Source organism: Pogona vitticeps, chromosome 3 (assembly GCF_051106095.1).
Source record: "Pogona vitticeps strain Pit_001003342236 chromosome 3, PviZW2.1, whole genome shotgun sequence".
Lineage (NCBI taxonomy): Eukaryota > Metazoa > Chordata > Lepidosauria > Squamata > Agamidae > Pogona > Pogona vitticeps.
The window spans coordinates 187317078-187337372 of NC_135785.1; the positions used below are offsets into that span (position 1 = coordinate 187317078).

Below are 20295 nucleotides of genomic sequence, written 5' to 3' on the forward strand. Positions count from 1 at the left end.
CTGACTAAATGAAAGAATATGGTGCCTCCAAAGCAATCTAAACTGGAAAACATAAGAAAAAGAAGGCTTATTCTGTTCCCTCATGTATTTCAGTCATTGTGCAGGCTTCAGTATCTCAGCTGCTTTCTTCACCTTGACCATCACTGGCACAACAAATCTTAGCAGATGAGTTACTGCACCTTTGATCAGTGTCAAAGAGGGGGCAAGCTGCAAGACTCCACTCATCATTCACATGACAGTTCCTACCCCTCACAATTTGCAACTGCTTGACATCTTCATCATTATCAAGACCACACTGAAAGACATAACCAAAGCCACTCAAGGTCATTCTGCCATCCAGATTCACTGTGTAGAAGAGACTAACCAAGATCAAGTACACTGAGGAGGAAATGGTGTTTGCGCTTGCACTCTCAAAACTACCAATATCATAGGGACTTCCCAGTCTCCCCCTCCACTACCAGTTGCTGCCCTATATTCACATGGAATATGAGTAGACATCCTCCTAGGCTAGGGCCTCTGAATATTTTCAAAGACCAAATAACAAATCTCCCTCCTACCAATGAGTGAAGTATAGTTGTCATCAGAGAAGTTTCTCTCTCCCTCCTTATCACTCAGTCTCTCCATCAAGCAATACCACTGAGCAGATCAGTACTGTTCATGACAGAACAAGTTGAGCCCCTCCCCCAGCTTCATCAGCCAATCTCCACCTTAGCACTGGGTCATGAAATTTCTCACCACTCAGCCCTTCCTGCCTCCAGCACGGACCCACTGGCTCTAATTCTGACATAACTGTTGCCTCAGTATCACCTGCCTATTCCATCTCTCTCTCTGGGTCTCCAGTTGCAATCAGTATCTGGCATACAAATGACTGTTCCATGAGCTTCTTCAGTATCATCAGGTCCTTCAAATCTGATGCTGGAACTTGTCAGAACTACAATGCCAAAGCCAGGCAGATTATCTCAGGAAAAAAAAACACACAAAATCAACATTTAATTATGCATGTAGAATACAGAACTAGGCAGTTTTTCTTTGCTCATATGTAAGGTTGTCTCTATTTCCAGGAAAATGTGAACACAAAAGTCTTACTTCTACAAAAGACAAAATTTTAAATCTTTTACAGTTTCCATTGGAACCTCACACAACCAATGTTTTTGCGAAATTGTCCTAACATTCCTATTCCATTTAATGGAAATGGGGCTCTCTGATTTGTCACTGAAAGTACACTTGGTGGCCATTGTTGCCAAACATCACCAAAATGATTACTAACAGTATTTTCTGATCCCAGTAATCAAGTGGTTTTTGAAAGGCTTAAATAACTTCATGGCTGCCATGACAATTATGGGGCTGTCTCAATGTGTCATCAGCCTGACGCATGAGAAAGGCCATACTTTGGACCTGGTTTTCTCAACGGGACTGGAAGATGGTGGTTTGGATGTGGAGGGGGTGGTTGTGACCCCATTGTCATGGTCAGACCACTTCCTGGTCAAGTTTAGTCTATTAGCGTCTTCTCTTCTGGGTGTCATCAATCACAGTGACAAAACATCTCCCCCCTTATCACAACAATACACCCATAACAAACACCCTGATCACCATAAACACCCAATCTTGTGAAAAGGACAAAAAGCTGATCCCACAGCTATAAATACTCAAGTATCCCACAAACTACACCAGAACACAGACAGAGTTCTAGCTTCTGTCCTCTGAAGATGCCAGCCACAGAGACTGGCGAAATGTTAGGAAGAAAAACCTAAAGAACACAGCCAGACAGCCCGAAAAGCCTACAACAACCATTGGATCCCAGCCGTGAAAGGCTTCAAGAATAGCCAACTATTTGTTTATTATGAGGGACTTCTCAAGGGACAGTCAATCTTCTCCCAAAGACTTGGAAATGGGTAGTCTCCACTATTAAGCTCTCTTACAAAATAGCCAAGTGGCTACTCTTCCAGCAGGGCTGGACCTATTCCACATGCTCCACGGCAACTTCAGCAGCTTTTCTTAAGGTGTTCAGATACCAGACATCTGAATGGCAACAATGTGATCTAAGCCACTAACCTTCATCAACCACTACAGACTATACTTAAAGGCATGAGCCAATGCGTCAGTTGAATTTGCTGTTCTTTCATCAGCCTTAGCATAATATCCTACCAGCTGGTAAAATAGCTAGCAAGTTACCCATATGTGTGATTCACAAAGACTGCAAAGAAGAAAGACAAGTTACTTACCTGTAACTGTGGTTCTTCAAGTGATAATCAGTGAATGCACATACAGTATCTGTCACACCTCCCGCTAGTCTGTCACACTGCCTCTTAGGCTGTCTTTCTCAGTGGACAGGGGAAGCCAAGAGATCACTATTTATGGCACAACTGAGCATCTGCAAGTGATGTTACAGAGCTCTGAAACATTCCTGCTACTGTTTGATGCAAGTACCAACCAATATGTGTGAATTTACAGATGAGCACCCAAAGAACTACAGTTACAGGTACGTAAGCCTTACCTTTTCTTTTGAGTGACTGAGCTATGACTATACACTTTAATTGTCGCTATTGTAGTTATGCCAGCATAAACTGCATCCTGATGCCAGAAATGAACTGAACGATTCCTGTCCATTCTCTGCACTCCTTCAGGTTTTGAAGCTCTCTATGATACAGTGGTGCCTCGCAAGATGATTTTAATTCATTCCGTGGAAATCGCTGTCTTGCAAAACGCGGTTCCCCATAGGAATGCATTGAAATCTATTTAATGCGTTCCAGTGGGGGAAAAATCACTGTCTTGCGAAAATTGTCCATAGAAAACATCGTCTATAGAAAAAAATCGTAGTTCCCCATAGGAATGCATTAAAATCTACCATATTGGGGGAAAGCGATGCCTTTGGAAATGCAGTGGGTCTCAGATGGCCTTCCCCCTCTTTCTCTCTCCAGCAGCAAAGAGGGTGAAAGGATTCAAAGCAGCCCCCTGGCTCTTGATCATGGTGACTCCTTTTGCCCTGATCCTTTGCCACTGAGGAGAGAAAGAGGGAGAATGCAATACAAGACATCACCAGGACTTGCTGCCTTTGGAATAGGTCCTGATGAGGGGGAAAAAGAGATGAAAAGGATTCTAGAAAGACCAGGAAAAGCACAAATGCAGTCCCCCATTACCACAAATTATGCAGTTGAGTTCCCCACATTTAGGGAAATTATAGGGATCAGCACACCTGAAGTGGAATGGATGAGCATCACCCTGGGAAAACCACTTTCATGACCATGGTATTTCCCCTGCAAGGTAAGAGTTGGAGTGGCCCTTGCACCTCCTACCCCCTTCTGTGCCCTGCCCCCCACAAGGCATGGTGACCCCCTGGCTGCACCTCCCACTGATAACAGGGCTGCACAGCCCCAGTCCTGCCAGAGGCCAAGAGAGCTCCTCAGTGTTTTGGGGTGCCCCGCGGGACCCCCATCAGGGGCTAGGTGTTCCTCCCACAATCCACTAGTGCACAGGTATTAACATAAGATATTAGCATATATATTTCCCTGGTGTTTTTAGAATCTCTTTACCCTTTGGTCCTTGGTTGTTTTCACCATCCTCTTCTATTTAAATTTGCAGCCATGACCCTGCTGGCTTTCCAGAAGGCAGATCCTGGAAAGGCAGCAGCATATACTTTCTCTCCTGCTTTTTTGGGATAAAAAGTGGGTCTTATATAATTAATATGTTCCAATGGGGGAAGGAACCATCTTGCGAAGCATTGGTCTAAAAAAAAAAGTCTTGTGAAGCATAAACCAAAACATCATCTTGTGAAAACTGTCCATAGGAAACATCATCTTGCGAAGTGCCACAGGGATCACAAAAACCCATCATCTTGTGGATTAATCATCCCGTGAGGTAATCGTCTTGTTAGGCACCACTGTAAATGAAAATGTGAATGAACATAGAGATGTTGATTTAAGAACAGACTTCACACTGGTTTTTAAAAATCAAGATTTTTTTAATAATGAAAAAAAAATGTTGCATAGTTAAAATTTTACCCATGGTATTTTGTGATATTTCCCCACACAGTGCATTCAAGGCCTGCCATCCTAAGATCAAAAGCTTTTACTTTGCTGCAGAACATCTAGATGACCTCAACAGGTATTAAAATTTAGACCTTGTAAAGAATCAGCCTTTTATTTTTAACATTGCTTTGTTTTTCTTATGTTCATATTGCACCCTCTCCTCTGTCATGGAACCCAACGCAATCTAACATCTTTTTTTTTTTAAAGGATCAACTGAAAATCAGTGTACCACAAATCAATTTCAGTATAAGATCACTATACCACATAATAGACATACTTAAAAACAGCATTTATTTCTATTTGCAGACACATATGCTGACCCTGGTCAAACAAGGATGAGTTTCTGTGTCTAATTCTCTCCTTCTACAAAAAGAGGAAATTGCTACAGCTAGTGATACAGATATTTTCATTCTCTCTATCCTGTCCATTTTTGAACTCGACCCAGTGATGCATTTACACTATACTTAGCTGCTAGGTTCATGGATTCCATCTGTGTTTCTTATCCTTTGGGGAAAGAGAAAGGATATCTTGAAATCCTTGCCCTATACCAGAAAGAAATTTCTCTTCATTAAAAAAACACAGCTGAAATATAGTAAAGCTGGCTTTCTCAAGTGAGGGGGAAATTGTATCCGAGAATTAGAGGAAAAATTTGGGGACTTTGCATTGTTAGTATAACAGTGGGTTGGTTTGTTTTGTTTTGTTTTGTTTTTGATGGTCTTTTTGTATCACACATATGGCTCTGCATCTGCATAAAGTTACTGTTTAGAACCTTCTAGTTGGAAAGAATTTTTACAGTAGTCCTGCTACAATACGTTCCTAAGGTGAGCATCCCTCAGTTCTGCTTTGTGAGCCACAGTGTCAAGACATATAATAGGACACCTCAGAGAGAATAGCCAATATTCATGGTTGCTTTGCTCCATTTAGTTTTTGCTTTTATATTTGTTTTTTCAGGTCATATTTTGAGGATTTTTAGTGTAGAACAAGTGCTTTTCATTCTTCCACTCTTAGGCCTGTGGCCCCAAGAGTCTTCTTTATGTACAGTACTAAATCAACTGCAGCAGAAAATCACTCTTACAGGTGCACACGACAGAACGGAACTAGCAATTTTGGCACCTAGGGCAAACAGTCTGAAATACCCTCACAAATCAATTTCATAATTGGTGACATTAAAACAGTATAAAAATGCAATTACACCACTGAACATTTTGTCAGCATCTCCCATTTTCCACAGGTGATCGGCAGCACTGTTAGTGCTACAAAAGCAAATCATAAGTGTGTGTGCGTTTACATATGTGTGTATACACACACACACACACACACACACACACACACACACACACACACACACACACACACGTAACTAGCATACCGTTGATTGATATTAATAAGCTGACTTTTGTTCCAGCCCAGAAACCTGGTCTGTTGAGACCTAGGTAGACCTAGGCAGATTTGCCCGACGGAGGGAGAGACCTGACCTACACAATCCAGGCGGACCAGTCCTCCATCTGGATGCTGTCTCCAGTTTATCCCTGTGTAGTTCTGCCTTCCATTGCCTCAGTGTGGTCTGCTGTACCAACCACCTCTCCTCTGCTCTCACTCAGCTGCCAGGTTTACTGGCTATGTGGTCAGTCAAAAACCAGCAGTCCACCCCAGGCACCTGCTATACTGCTTTTCCTATGGCATTAGAGCCAATCTTGGAAGTCTGAAGAAAAGGGCGTACCGTCAAAATGTGGCACGCTGGAGCAAAGGTCTGCTTGCTCCACCCTATTTATGTCTCCACTTAATATTCTTCTCATGCAAGCATCAACCTTCTCATGCAAATATCATATGCTCTCACTTCCTCAGTACAGTACTGACATTGACAACACCTTTCAGCATGCTGTTGGCTTCAATACTGAAGGCTCATGTCAAGACCAAGAAAACAAAAGAGCATTAGTGTCAACTCCAGCCTCCATCTAGACACCATTGTGATAGAGATAAATACTCCCTGTCTCCTGTATTTTCATTCTCCAGATTAAGGTTAACACCAGTGTTCTTCTACTCAGTGTCTAACATGGCATGCACCATGACATTGCTACTCTCTGAGGTGTTACCTTTCTCCATTTTCTCATCATCACTGTTGCTACAATGCCATTAGCCACAACCTGAATAACAAACCTCACATCTGGTATTATCCCAGCGATGTGCCAATTTCCTCTAAGATCTTTTAGAACTAAACTGGCTCGCTTGATACTGTTTACTGCAATGTTGCCACCTTCATCCTGCTAAGTAGCGTACATTCCACAGTGGCAAGACTTAAGTGACTCCATCACATCTCGTTGCACTCTGACTACAAGTCTGATGCTATTTCAGTATGCATGATCCCATCATCAGCTTGTATCAAGTCATTATTACCAGATTTTAATGTTTATCAACCAGACCCAGCGTCACCTTCAGGGGGCTATACTTCCTGTGCAGAACTTCTGAAGTGTTTAAAATTCTTATAGGCTCCCCCAAATGACAGTCTACTCTTTTTGATGGCTCACACGCTACACAATGCAGCTATGGCACTCCATAGTTTTCTTTAATGAAGATTTAAAAGTCTTCATTGGTCCCATTGGAGAAAGAACAATTATGTGTAGATTTTACAGGATGAAGGGCATGCTCCTTGAGTTTCTTGCTCCTGCTGCAGTGCTAACTAGAACTTACTTTCTGAACAAAAAGCCAAGTGGAACTAAGCCTAGTTAAACCCCAGAGCCTTACAGTTTATCCCTTTCTCACAGGTGAGCCACGTTTATGTGTCTGTAAGGGGTGGGTAAATCAAGTAGAACTCCCAGAATGGGGAATTATGAGATTTATAGTCCAAGAAAAATTCAAAAAAATCCTATTTCCTTCTCAGAATCATAAATCAGTAGGTTTAGTTGGGTAGATACGAGCTTTCCCTCTGGGAGAGAGTTGCAAACTTAATGATTTTATTGTCTGATGATGAAAAGGACATCGTCTGTTTCTTCTTTAAAGAAGCATATTTTATTTTCTGTAATACGTTTTAGTTAAGACTATTTGTAGTGAATGTCAGAATTTTGATTATGTACAGCTGCCTTAGTTCAACAGGTCTGACAGACATACTAGGTTTTGAGACCATAGGTTGATGCAGATGTACAGATGAACATTGATTTCCCTATTTTATTGAGCCCCATGTACATAATTAAGATAAGTTCGCAGAACATTCCCTGGCACTGAAAAGAACAATGTGTGTATATCAGGGCTCATCAGAGCTTATGCCATGTTGAATGGATCAGTACAGTATGTTCTAGTGCAGTCATAACAATCTGTCAGTATACTTATTTTCTTCTAGTGGGTGTTTCTTCTTTGCAAAAGTCAGTTGAGGTTTGCAGAAATTAGAACAGTGGTGAATTTTTTTGGCACAAAAAAAAAAAGAAAAAACCTATGGAATATATTTTACTTTCCTCCTTTTTATTCAATATTTTTTAAAGTTACTTATATTATTATTGCAAATTAGGTTGATTACGGGTTAACTATATTCATCAGGGATCGGTCTATCCCTTATGTTTATCAAGTTTATTGTAAGAACCAAAGAGCACTTTTGTTTGAGTTTCCAGTTTAGAAATCCAGTATGGGGAGGGTCACAACTATTCCTTTTGTTTCAAAGTAGTAATGAAATGTCTGAACCAGACCAGACTCTGTCTTAAAATCTGCTTTTTGTATTACTATTTTACTATATATTGGTAGTAACAATAATGAGGCTTATCAGCATGTACAAGAAATCACATTTGGGATTCTGAAGAAAATACTGAATCAACTTTGCAAGTCCAGCTTTAATAGTCATTCCTCTCATTTTAAGTAATGAACTCAATTTATATAATACTAGATGACACACTGCAACCCTGCTACTTTCTCTGCAGTCAGTGCTGTATTGTTAGAGGGCAAATCCCTGGATTTTGTCCATAAACAACTAACTGATGAAGGAGTTAGGTCTTTTATTATGCTTTTGTTTGGTGATCGGTATGAATAAAAATAAACATGATCTGTGTATTCTTTTGCTCTACCTTCACCCCTGGTGAAGATCAGGGGCATTTTCAAGTGGTTAAACATTTCACTTGGTGGTCTGTTGTGTGATGTAGGCAGCAGTGACTGGTTTTTAATTAGAGAACAATAGCAGGGTCTTGCACTGAAACCAGTGGAAATTAAAATGAGTAACAAATAAGCAGAGGTTGCAACTATTTGGCAGTTCTGCAGCAGAAGAGGAATTAGTGAACATTTTCTCCTTGCAGGTCCCATATAGTTCACATATTACTGCAATTTTTTTCCATTTTTGATTTTGCTTAATGAGATGAGTTTTTATTTTCAGGGAAGTCATTCTGTTATTATTAAAGGCACGGTGACCACTTTTTGTCAAGACTGGGAAGCCAGTTTGAAACTGTATCTAAGGATCACTTTTCATCTGCAAACAAAGGTTTATAATATAAATTCCTTTTCCACATGTGCAGTGTCAGAGGAAAATGATCAGACATAATTCCTGGAAAAGGATTATTAGTGGAGTATGTTGTTCCACCAGACTACCAAATATATTACATTATAACTGCTAGCTTGAGGAACTTCAATTTAGTCATCTTGGGACTAGGAAGATATCTCTAGCTATACCAAAATGAGGCTAATATTAACAAAAATCTAGAGAACTGGGAATCTGCTCTGGTGTATGCTTTCAGTTAATGAACATGACAACAATCCCATAGGCTAGGAGAAAAATCCTACTTCTGTGGGCATTTTATTGCTCACAGTGATATATATATAAAATAATAGTCTATAATTCATCTTGCTTCCCGGGATTAGGGCTTTTTACAGAATAATTATGTCATTCCTTTTACTTCCTTGATGCACACTACCTTTATCCTATATCTTTATTATAATACATGGGTTTTAAAATTCAAAGGCACACATTGGTGCCACTTTGTATTTAGAAAGTGAAGTTTATCTTGACAAATAAGGATTGGCTAAATCTTTGTAGGTTAGGATTTGTTACTGAGAAACCAGATCAGCAAGTGTATATCAGTGTGGTGACACATTTGAGAGCAGCAGATTTAATGGAGCTTTACATATCTGAGACTGCTCCATTTGAATGGTCTCTGGTTTATTTGCTCAAAGTTTTCCATTTGAAGCAGAATTTTTCATGTCACTATATTTTTACAGCAAAATTTTGACTAACTGAAGGCCTAATGAATGAAACCAGCAAAGGACCATGTTCCTTGCTGTCTTAATCTTGTCCAGTTTAAATAATAGACCACAAACGAGATTGGTAACTTGCTAGAATAGTGTCATTAATATATCTAAATTATTATTCCAGGTGGTTAAACAGAATTAATATGCTTGCTGCTGGGTGTGCAGAAAGAGAGAGGATCAAACAAGAACATGGTATGAGTCAATTACTTCTGTTGTTTCATTTTACCACTGTTCTTAAAAGTGAACCACTGATTTTTCTGTGCAGTCTAAATCCATTTTCCTCTCTTTAAAGAACATTATTTCAGATAATGGAAGTTGTTGCTCCTCTGCAGTACTTGATATATACTTTTAAAGAAAGCATGTGAATGCTTGACTTCGCAAGAAGGAACATTCCAGTATCCAGTTTATGTTGGTAGATCAACAAAACGCATTGATTTAATTTACTTGACCTTTCAAATTAACTAACACAATGGATTTTTTACATAGTAAATCTTTCTTGTTTTCATGTTAGGCAAAAGTATTAAAGATATAATATAATAGTACCTCTTCATTCATTGTATTATTCTACATATTGCTAACACCTCAGTGATCCAATGTGTCACTTTTTCTTTAAAGAAATGCCTGGCAATAGATTTAAGAAACAAAATGAAGTGAGCTGAACAATGCCAGCAGTAACATTGTTGAGCAAAATGTTATGTAGCAAATAGTATGTAAGTATGCATCTAGCAGAAGTGCTGAGCTCATATCTTCTTTTTACAACAGATCATAACAATGAGTTACAAAACAACTGCACAGCAGGTCCTAAATATATGTAAGGCTGTATTAAAAATTCAGCATGTACTGTGTGAACACTGCTTTTCTCCTTCTCTAAGCAGAAATATTTTTCTTTGCAAGAAAGAAGTTATCTGCATGTGTGAAGCCATTCTAATAATTATACTTCTTAAGGATTTTGTAGAGATTCCATATTCTAACCCTGTCTCCCACTCTTTAGAATATGTATACTCTTTCTCAACATTTCTTTTAAAAAATACAGAAGCACATTCAGCCTTTCCATTCAGAGACGGCAACCATTTCGGTCACTTAAAAATGAAAAAAAAACCCTCAACAATAGTAATCCAGAGATGAAGTATAAACATTGCTTTCAATGCCTGATAAACTGAAAATCCTGTGGAAACTGAGGGTGTGACTACACAGAGGAAAATATGAGTTGATCTGCTGTTGAAATCTGGGTGGAATAATTAGTAGGGTCAACAGCAAAAGCAGACTTAATAAGATGCTAAAAATGCTGATTGACTATTTTCACTTTCTCTTTTTTTAAAACTGGTATCCTGAGTGCCTGATAAAAGAACTTAAAAACCCTTAGAAGAATATATGAGGGGAAATGAGAGCAGCGGGGAGTGAGGGCAGGAATCTAAAATCAAGCATAGCTGTAGTTGGGTAGCAGTGGATCTCATAAACAAAAGATAGCATCATAGACAAAATCACCAAACTTTTTCCACACAAGATGAATTAGTCCAATATTTTTGCATCTCTATGGCTTCTACATGGTCTGTGTTCTGAAGCACACATGTTCTAGAAACTCAGAGTTGTTTGTTGTAATTTACCATTTCACATTATTTATTTATTTATTTATTTATTTATTTATTTATTTTATATCCCGCCTATCTGGTCAATTATGACCACTCTAGGCGGCTCACAACATAAAATACACAGATAAATATAAAAAAGTATTATTACATAGTAAACAAATTCAACAAGATGGAAGGCGAACAATAGGAAAAGAAAGGAAAGGAAAACATCAGGAATCAGCTGGAGGGAAGGCCTGCCGAAACATCCATGTTTTAATTGATTTTTAAAGATTTTTAAAGGCCGTGCAAATCTCCGGAGGCAGATTGTTCCAGAGGCGAGGAGCCACCGCCGAGAAGGCCCGGTTTCTTGTTTTTTCCTTCCATGCCTCCCTTGGCGTCTGGCTCCTCAGCCTCACCTCCTGACTTGCATGAGTGACACGGGGTAGAACTTGGTTTACATCACTTAATTTACAGACTTTTACATGAATCTGCATAAGTGTGCTTATCCTAGGTTCAGAAAAACATTTATTTTTATGGCCATTTCCAAAGTCATAGCCACATAATCATCTGTTATTATATGAAATAGTTGTAATTAATATTTAAAATTAACATAAAATGAGCTTATTTTTTTAAAATGAACAATATTTTAACTGCCACCCCACCCCGCCCCATCTGGTATGGTGAATGAAGGTGGAGGAAGCTGCAATGTGGAGGCTTCTGCATTTGCCAGTTCTTGATTTAGTATATTATTGGTATATATTTTTTCCTTTGAAGAAGATCCGACAATATCTACAGAGAAGTAGAATCATAATTAAGTTACAATAAAGTAAATAAAGTCATCTTAATTATTTTGGAATTTAAATACCTCCTAATATCTCTGAATTTTCAAAAGCTGAAATTCTAAGTATACTTCTGTAGAAGTAATTCCCATTAAACTCCATGGGACTTACTTCTTCAACCACAGGATTGTATTGTAGTGGAGCTCTACTCGCTGGAGGCACAGTTAGGAATTGAATTCCTAACCTCTGGATCCGCAGCCAGATACTAAAACCACTATCCAACAAGCTATTGTAGTAGGGCAAGGAGGTAACATTGGAATGTTCTGGAACCCAAATGCTCTGTGGTCAGAACACACCAACATTTCTGAAGCCATGCTGGTAGGAAGAGAGGGAGGAATGGAATTTGCCACTCCTTTCCTCTGAGGTTTGACTTTTTAAAAAAAAATACTTTAAACTTCATATAGGTTTCTTTATTGGTTGCTTTTTCTTGAATATCTATTCTACATACAGTACATGTAATAAAGAAATAATAAAAATAGTTGTTTTTCTTTATATTATTTAGATTACTGGAGTGAAAGTGATAAGGAAGAAGTAGATACACCATCAACACCGAAACAGGACAGTCCACCTCCGCCATATGATACATATCCACGACCTCCTTCAGTAAGTTGTTATGTCTAGTAACTGAATGGCATTTGCCCACAATGCAGCTAGTCCAGAAATATTTGTAGAAGCTTCTATGTTGTCTCTGTGCATTTCAGTGGACATTTTTTTTGTCTGAACACTTTTTAGTGGGTGATTTCTTGACTTCAGGTGTATCATGTTATTGTATATCTAATTATCTAATTTGGTCCTGCATCAAAATATGTCAAGCAGTATTGAGCAACAAGCATGACAGAACTCATTTTAGTTTGTACAGTACTTTGGAATCCCAAAGAGAAGGCAGTCCAAGCTAACATACAGGAAGCATGCTTTCCTTAGCTAACATTGTATGCTTATGTTTAGTGGTGGCTGATCTATTAGGGCAAATCTGGTGCTGCCATTCCTCAGGTTTAGACCAGCTTGGCCCTGTCTGCCTCCGTAGGCAAGAGGTTTGGGTTCCCCCCACCCTCGCTCAACTACCTGCCACACATTCTGTATAGAGAATTGGAAAGTAGCAGATTGAAGCAGGCTGTCATCCATGACATTGCCCATCATTGGCTACAGTACTTTCTGTCTCTCCAACAGAAATGACATCAGGAGCCATTGCTTAAGTTCTTTTTATTTATTTAAAGCATTTCCCCTGATCTTGAGTTAAAAGGCTCCTGGTGCAGTTTTATCTATGATAAAAAAATATATAGGGAGCCCCCTATAGGAATGTAATCTGAAAGGCAGGTCATAGGATGAAGGGGAGAAAGGAGGAAGTGGCCAAGCAAACTCATACAAGTGTTCTTAAAATCAGCAGCAGTTCTTCTAACTGTCAGCTGAGAGTACCTCAGGCTGAGGAGGAACCTGATGAAACTTTTTTCCCCAGCAAGAAAAAAAGTGGAGTGACCTTGCTTTCCATTTCCCTCTGCTACAAACCGCTAAAATGTGTACTTCCTAGTAACAGAGTTCCAGTACAAAACAGCCAGTTCTTAAAGAGGATTCAGTAGTTTTTCAAAGAATTTTAAAGATTGATTGTTTGCTGATGGAAGTTTTTCTGTCCATGTATCCGGGAGGGGTGTTCCCTCCCAGTGCCTACTGTGTGCTCACAGTAAGAGGTGCTCCTTCCTCCTACATCCACAGCTCTCTATTCAACATAAAAGTTTATTTCCAGATGCTTTCCAAACCCTTTATAATTGTGTTCATGCCCCTCCTTATCCACTTACATATACAGTATGCTGTATTTAATAAAGAGACTTTTTTTTCCATCAGTGAATATTGCAACCTGGTTTGGAACTCAAAACCCTCCACCAAAATGCATATGTTAAGGAAACTGGTAATCATAAAACACAAAATACTGTGTATTGCAGAAGAGCATTTGCAAAAAATGATGTACGTTGGGCAAAAACATGCAGAAATATGTAAATGAAAAAAATGTGCATGAAAATGCATACAAATTTTCAGGCTGATGTTATTCACAATTTTTTCCACATTCACAAACTGAAATTAATATGGGCTTATAGTACTTTGCATAATATAGTGAGCTAGCTGTCCATTGCATAGAAAGCTGAGTTGTGGGGGAAAAGAAAAAGGAAAAAAACATTTCTGCATTGTGTCCCCATTAGGTCCCTCAAAATTGGAAAGGATAGTTTTATATATTGCCTTTTACAGTATGATTAGGCTGTAACATTCATTACATACCATTACCCCAGATTCTTTAAATTTTCTTATAGTTCCATAGCATATGGAAGTACAGTCTGAATTTCCTGTAACCTTGCCAACACACTGGAGTTGCATAGATAACTGAATGTTAAAGGCAAGAAGTACCATCTGTATATTATTTTAATTTATTTTCTATGGTATAGACTTAAATTTTTAAAATATAGCTCAATAAAAATTAGGAAGCCAGGTAAAGTTCTTTAAAAGTCTGGCATTACAAAGGCAACAGAGTGGGTACTATGTGAACATTGCTGATGATAGCATTCTGTGCTGAAAAGGTCCCGTTCTTAGTACTCACCTGCTGCATGTTGGATCAGAAAAAACCCAGAGAAGGGCATTTAATGAGCATCTCAAAGTATGGGCAGTCATATATGAAGCTGGATGATTATTTGTAAATATTTAATAGGTATAAATCCGGTTGCACAGTTCCTTGCGTGCAATGGGACCAATGTCATTGCAGTGGTAAATTGCCACTGCTCAAAGTCTTCCTTTTCTAATGTTGGACTGTGTACAGTTCATTCACAATGCAATGAAATCACATGCATCCCAAAATTGCAAAGAAAAAACTCTAATCAATGGCAAACTGCTGCTGCCAATGAAGCCATTCCGCTCACTCAGACACATCCTGCCTAACATGATTTGGGCCCATAACTTCTCTCATCAGTGTAATAACTAGGGAGACATCATAGTTGAGACAAATGCTGACCTGATAAAAATAAAATAAAACATCAAAAGTCTCATTACAGTAATTTGACTGCATGTAGTTATAGCATTACATCCAGTCCTCTGGTCAGTTCAGGACACTATATACAGTGCTTTCTGTGTGGTGTTTTGAACCTTGGAATTTGGAATTTGCCATTTGTAAGCTGGGAAGAGCTAAATTAAATTTGTCTAAATAATTGCACAGTGGAAGTAGCTGAACATAATGGGGTAAAGGACTAGTGTTAAATGCTTATATCTTTATCTAATATAAATGCAGACTGTCATGAAGCAGAGTATTTTGTTGTTTAGTTGTTAAGTCATGTCCAACTCTTCGTGGCCCCATGGATGAGAGCACGCCAGGCCCTCCTATCCTCCACTGCCTACCAGATTTGTGTCAAATTCATGTTGGTAGCTTCGATGGCACTGTCCATCCATCCCGTCCTCTGTCGTCCCCGTCTCCTCTTGCCTTCACACTTGCCCAGCAGCAGTGTCTTTTCCAGGGAGTCTTCTCTTCTCATGAGATGGCCAAAGATTTGGAGCCTCAGCTTCAGGTCTGTCCTTTCAGTGAGCACTCAATGTTGCTTTCTTTCAGAATTGACAAGTTTGATCTCTTTGCAGTCCAGGGGACTCTCAAGAGCCTCCTCCAGCACCACAATTCAAAAGCATCAATTCTTCAGCGGTCAGCCTTCTTTATGGTCCAGCTCTCACTTATATAAATACCTACCGACTATGCAGACCTTTGTTGGCAAGGTGATGTCTCTGCCTTGATACTACCTAGGTTTGTCATTGCTTTCCTCCCAAGAAGCTGGAGTCTTTTAATTTCATGGCTGCTGTCACTATCTGCAGTGATCATGGAGCCCAAGAAGGTAAAATCTGTCACTGCCTTCATATCTTCCCCTTCTATTTGCCAGGAGGAGATGGGACCAGTGGCCATGATCTTAGGTTGTTTTTTTTATGTTGAGCTTCAGAGCATTTTTGGTGCTCTCCTCTTTCACCCTCATTAAGAGGTTCTTTCATTCTTCCTCACTTTCTGCCATCAGAGTGGTATCATCTGCATATCGGAGGTTGTTGATATTTCTTCCGGCAGTCTTAATTCTGACTTGGGATTCCTCCAGTCCTGCCTTTCACACGATGTATTCTGCATATAAGTTAAATAAACAGGGAGACAATAAACAGCCTTGTCGTACTCCTTTCCCAATTTTGAACCAATCAGTTGTTCCATGACCAGTTCTAACTGTTGCTTCCTGTCCCACATATAGATTTCTCAGGAGATAGATAAGGTGATCAGACACTCCCATTTCTTTAAGAACTTGCCATAGTTTGCTGTGGTCCACACAGTCAAAGGCTTTTGCATAGTCAATGAAGCAGAAGTAGATGTTTTTCTGGAACTCTCTGGCTTTCTCCATAATCCAGCGCATTTTACCCATTTGGTCTTTAGTTCCTCTGCCCCTTCCAAATCCAGCTTGTACTTCTGGGAGTTCTCATTCCACATACTGCTGAAGCCTACCTTGTAGGATTTTGAGCATAACCTTGCTTAGAGTGTGAAATGAGTGCAATTGTACGGTAGTTGGAGCATTCTTTGGCACTGCCCATCTTTGAGATTGAGATGTAGACTGATCTTTTCCAATCCTCTGGCCACTGCTGAGTTGTCCAAACTTGCTGGCATATTGATTGTAGCACCTTAACAGCGTCATCTTTTAAGATTTTAAATAGTTCAACTGGAATGCCATCACCTTCACTGGCCTTGTTGTTAGCCATGCTTTCTAAGGCACACTTGACTTCACTCTCCAGGATGTCTGGCTCAAGGTCAGCAATCACACTATCTGGGTTGTCCAGGACATCCAGATCTTCCTGGTATAATTCCTCTATGCATTCTTGACACCTCTTCTTGATGTCTTCTGCTTCTGTGAGGTCCCTACCATTTTTGTCCTTTATCTTGTCCATCTTTGCACAAAATATTCCTTTAATATCTCTAATTTTCTTGAACAGATCTCTGGTTTTTCCCTGTCTGTTATTTTCCTCTATATCTTTGCACTGTTCATTTAAGGAGGCCCTCTTGTCTTTCCTTGCTATTCTTTGGAAGTCAGCACTCAATTTCTGTATATTTCCATATCTCCCTTGAATTTTGTCTCCCTTCTCTGCTATTTGTAAGACCTTGTTGGAGAGCCACTTTGCTTTCTTGCATTTCCTTTTCTTTGGGATGGTTTTTGTTGCTTCATCCTGTACAATGTTACAAGCCTCCATCCATAATTCTGTTGGAAAAAAGGTTTGAGACACTGAGACAAAATATAAATAATAATCTTTATCTAGTTTTCTTAGGGTAAACATGACATCCTAAGAAAACAATAAAAGTACAAAAACTACACTACAAAACATACCAAAACAGTAAAGGGAATTAAAGGCGGTGGCAGCTCATGCAACGTCCACAAACTCATACCTCGCTCTGTCAGTCAGCACCATCAAAGGGTGAAGGGGAGGGAGGGAGACAAAGCTTTATAGAGCCTTATTGATTATACGGTACACGTGAGGTCTTTAACAGTATTAACCCACAGTGGGTAGAATGTTATATCTTGCAATATTCCAACAAGTTCTTCAGGCACTCCGTCTACCAAATCTAGTTCCTTAAATCTGTTCTTCACTTCCACTGTGTATTCATAAGGGATTTGTTTTAGATTATACCTGATGAGCCCAGTGGTTTTTACTACTTTCTTCAGTTTAAGCTTGAATTTTGCTGTAAGAAGCTGATGATCAGAGCCACAAACAACTCCAGGTCTTGTTTTTGCTGACTGTATAGAGTTTCTCCATCTTTGGCTGCAGAGAACATATCAATATGATTTTGATATTGCCCATCTGGTGATGTCCATGTGTAGAGTTGCCTCTCATGTTGTTGGAAAAGAGTGTTTGTGATGACCAGCTTGTTCTCTTGACAAAACTCTATTAGCCTTTGCCCTGCTTCGTTTTGAACTCCAAGGCCAAATTTACCTGTTGTTCCTTTTATCTCTTGACTCCCTACTTTAGCATTCCAATCCCCTATAATGAGAAGAACATTTTCCTTTGGTGTCAGTTCTAGAAGGTGTTGTAAGTCTTCATAGAAATTGTCAATTTCAGCCTCTTCAGCATCGGTGGTTGGTTGGTATAGCAGAGTATAGCAAAGTGAAATAATCAGTTTGTTTTTGGACATCAGTCCAGCATATCTGCATCAGTATGTCTAGGATTAAATGGGTCCTAGGCCTTTTTTTGTTACGCTATCTTTATGGAAGTAATTATCCAAGAAGGCTCTCCATAGTTTTATATTTTTAGCTCTGTAGACGCATTTAATTTTGTTGCCTTTGACAGCTCATGTTATGAAGATAGGTTATGCATTGTCGCTGCTGCTCCCTCAGTTGCTGCTGCTGCTGCTGCGTCTGTCGTTGTGTTCTGATATATGTCATGTGCTGTGACATATAAGCCATACCCTTTGCATATTGAGTCCCTATAATTTATCACTATTCATGTAATTGATCTAAAGACAAGAATTTATATTCATCTTGCAGATGAGTTGCACAAGCCCCTTTGTGGAACCAAAGCATAACCGACTTTCATCCACTGAAACTTCCCAATCACAGTCTTCACATGAAGAGTTCCGCCAAGAGCCAGTCGGGAGCACTACTGAATCTCCCATCCGCAAAACAGCCAGTCAGAGACGCTCATGGCAGGATTTAATAGAAACACCTCTGACAAGTTCAGGACTGCACTATCTTCAGACTCTACCCCTTGAAGACTCTGTTTTCTCTGATTCAGCAGTTATATCTCCAGAACACAGACGGCAATCAACTCTTCCTACTCAAAAGTGCCACCTGCAGGATCACTATGGCCCTTTCCCCTTAGTAGAGGGTGAGAGAATCCAAGCACTCAATGGGAATGGAGGAAAGCCCCGCAGTTATACTCTGCCACGGGATAGCGGGTTCAACCATTGCTGCCACATGCTTTCTGTCAGTGCCTCGAGTCATCCAGAAGAAGTGCCACAAAAGGACCAGGAGGGTGAGGAAGGAGGGGGAGAAGTTGCAGCAGAAAACCAAGAAGATGAAAGTAAGTAAATGTCCAGTAAAAATAAATCGCATGCGGAAATAGGTGGAATGTTTAATTAAATATATAGTTACTAACCCCACCTTTTTAATGTAGTGGGAAACATTATTTTTATTAGCTTTGGCCATAAAAATTAACTTTTTGATGCATATTATTAACAGACTAGATTTTGGCAAATTTCATTTGCAATAGAAGTATCATTGGTGTTTACAATAGTATGTGTTGTTTATTTTTGTATTGATGATTATAATGTTTATTATTACTATTATTTGTCATGTATATTATTCCTAATATGCTTCTGTCTTCAGCTGTAGTTCTCGTCACAATTGTGGATTTCTTTAAGTTTGCCTGTATAGCTCTTGGAACTTAGGAAAGCAAATACTTTACTTTAAAAATGGAATTCAGATCACTGGGGATCTTGCATTCTGGAAGACTGCAGTTCTGACTGCTTAACGTAGGCCAGGGATTCCGAAAGACTACCCTAAGAACTTTCATTGCATCAGTAAGAGAAGTGCAACCCACAGTCTACTGCAGTATTGGAAATGTTATTATTTATTTGTTACCAAGTACTATAACAGAGAAATGAGAACAGTATTTTCTTTTTACCATGGGTAAAAAGTATGTATGCTTTTACAGCGTACATTTTAAAAGTACTGAATAAAAACCCTTTAAAAAAAGGAAAAGCATGCAGTTTTCCCCAGTAATGCCCCTTTCTTAGCAGTGATTATTAATTAAATCAGATTTTTAATATCTGCCTCAAAATATCTTTGCCTGTTGTGGGGACAGCAGGAAATAAGGCAACCTTATTTCCATAGCTGGGCTTTCCATTGTCTTGGAGCAGCCACTGAAATGGCCCGAAGCATGTTTGTGAGGACACTGAGACTGTGAGGAAGCCTCCTGCAAAGATCTTAGAACCTAAGGGTAACTCAAAGGGAGATGCAGTCCCTCAGGTAGCCTGGATCCAAGTCCTGTAGGACTTACGTTCTTATAAGTCATAGTCCTTACTTTTTTTAAAAAAATGTGTAACTTGATTTGCACATTTCTTTGTGTTCTCAAGGGAGTCAATGTAAATGAAATTAGAAAAAACAAGTGATGTAAGTTTTAAGTCAGAGAAGATTAATATGATGCTAAAGTAGGTTAGCTGGGGAATTATTTTAAACACATTGACCAGAATCCGGTTGCCCATACCTGCTTGTATAAGAGAAATTATGTAAATCTTGGTGGTAAATTGCCACATTAATGAGGTACTGGTTGTCTTCCTGGATACAATCAAGTGCACTCCCACTTGATTGTATCCAGGAAGATATGCAGCCATCAGTTTGTTAGTGATCATCAGTGTGCCAACAAGATGTCTCTATGCAAATATACACTTGCAGTAGGATTTTGGCTTTTATATTTAAAAACTTAATACAACATCTTCTAGAACGGCTGGTCATGTTTAACAGCATAATATGTGTTTAAAAACTGTATTTTTTCCCCTTTGGAGTTCATGAGAGGAATTGCAAACATACATATAGTTGACAAAGTTCAGCTGTTCTCACTTTATGTTTCCCATTGACAAGTTTTCCAAAATTCCAGGCAAGAACTATAGCCTTT

The 20295-nt window shown here is 39.3% G+C and overlaps 1 protein-coding gene and 1 non-coding gene across 6 annotated transcripts in view; one reads left to right on the plus strand and one right to left on the minus strand.

Annotated features, from left to right (window-relative positions):
* Window positions 1–20295, plus strand: part of CNKSR2 (connector enhancer of kinase suppressor of Ras 2) — a 234762-nt gene that overhangs the window by 167439 nt on the left and 47028 nt on the right. For all 5 annotated transcript variants that reach the window (XM_020789172.3, XM_020789171.3, XM_072994295.2 and 2 more), the window contains 4 exons: window positions 4030–4101; window positions 9367–9434; window positions 12152–12252; window positions 18168–18702. In XM_020789172.3, coding sequence (XP_020644831.2) covers window positions 4030–4101; window positions 9367–9434; window positions 12152–12252; window positions 18168–18702 — 776 coding nt within the window. The remainder of the gene's footprint in view (window positions 1–4029; window positions 4102–9366; window positions 9435–12151; window positions 12253–18167; window positions 18703–20295) is intronic.
* LOC140706303 (U1 spliceosomal RNA) lies at window positions 3106–3269 on the minus strand. The gene has a single exon (XR_012085943.2). It is a non-coding gene; the product is annotated as a U1 spliceosomal RNA (small nuclear RNA).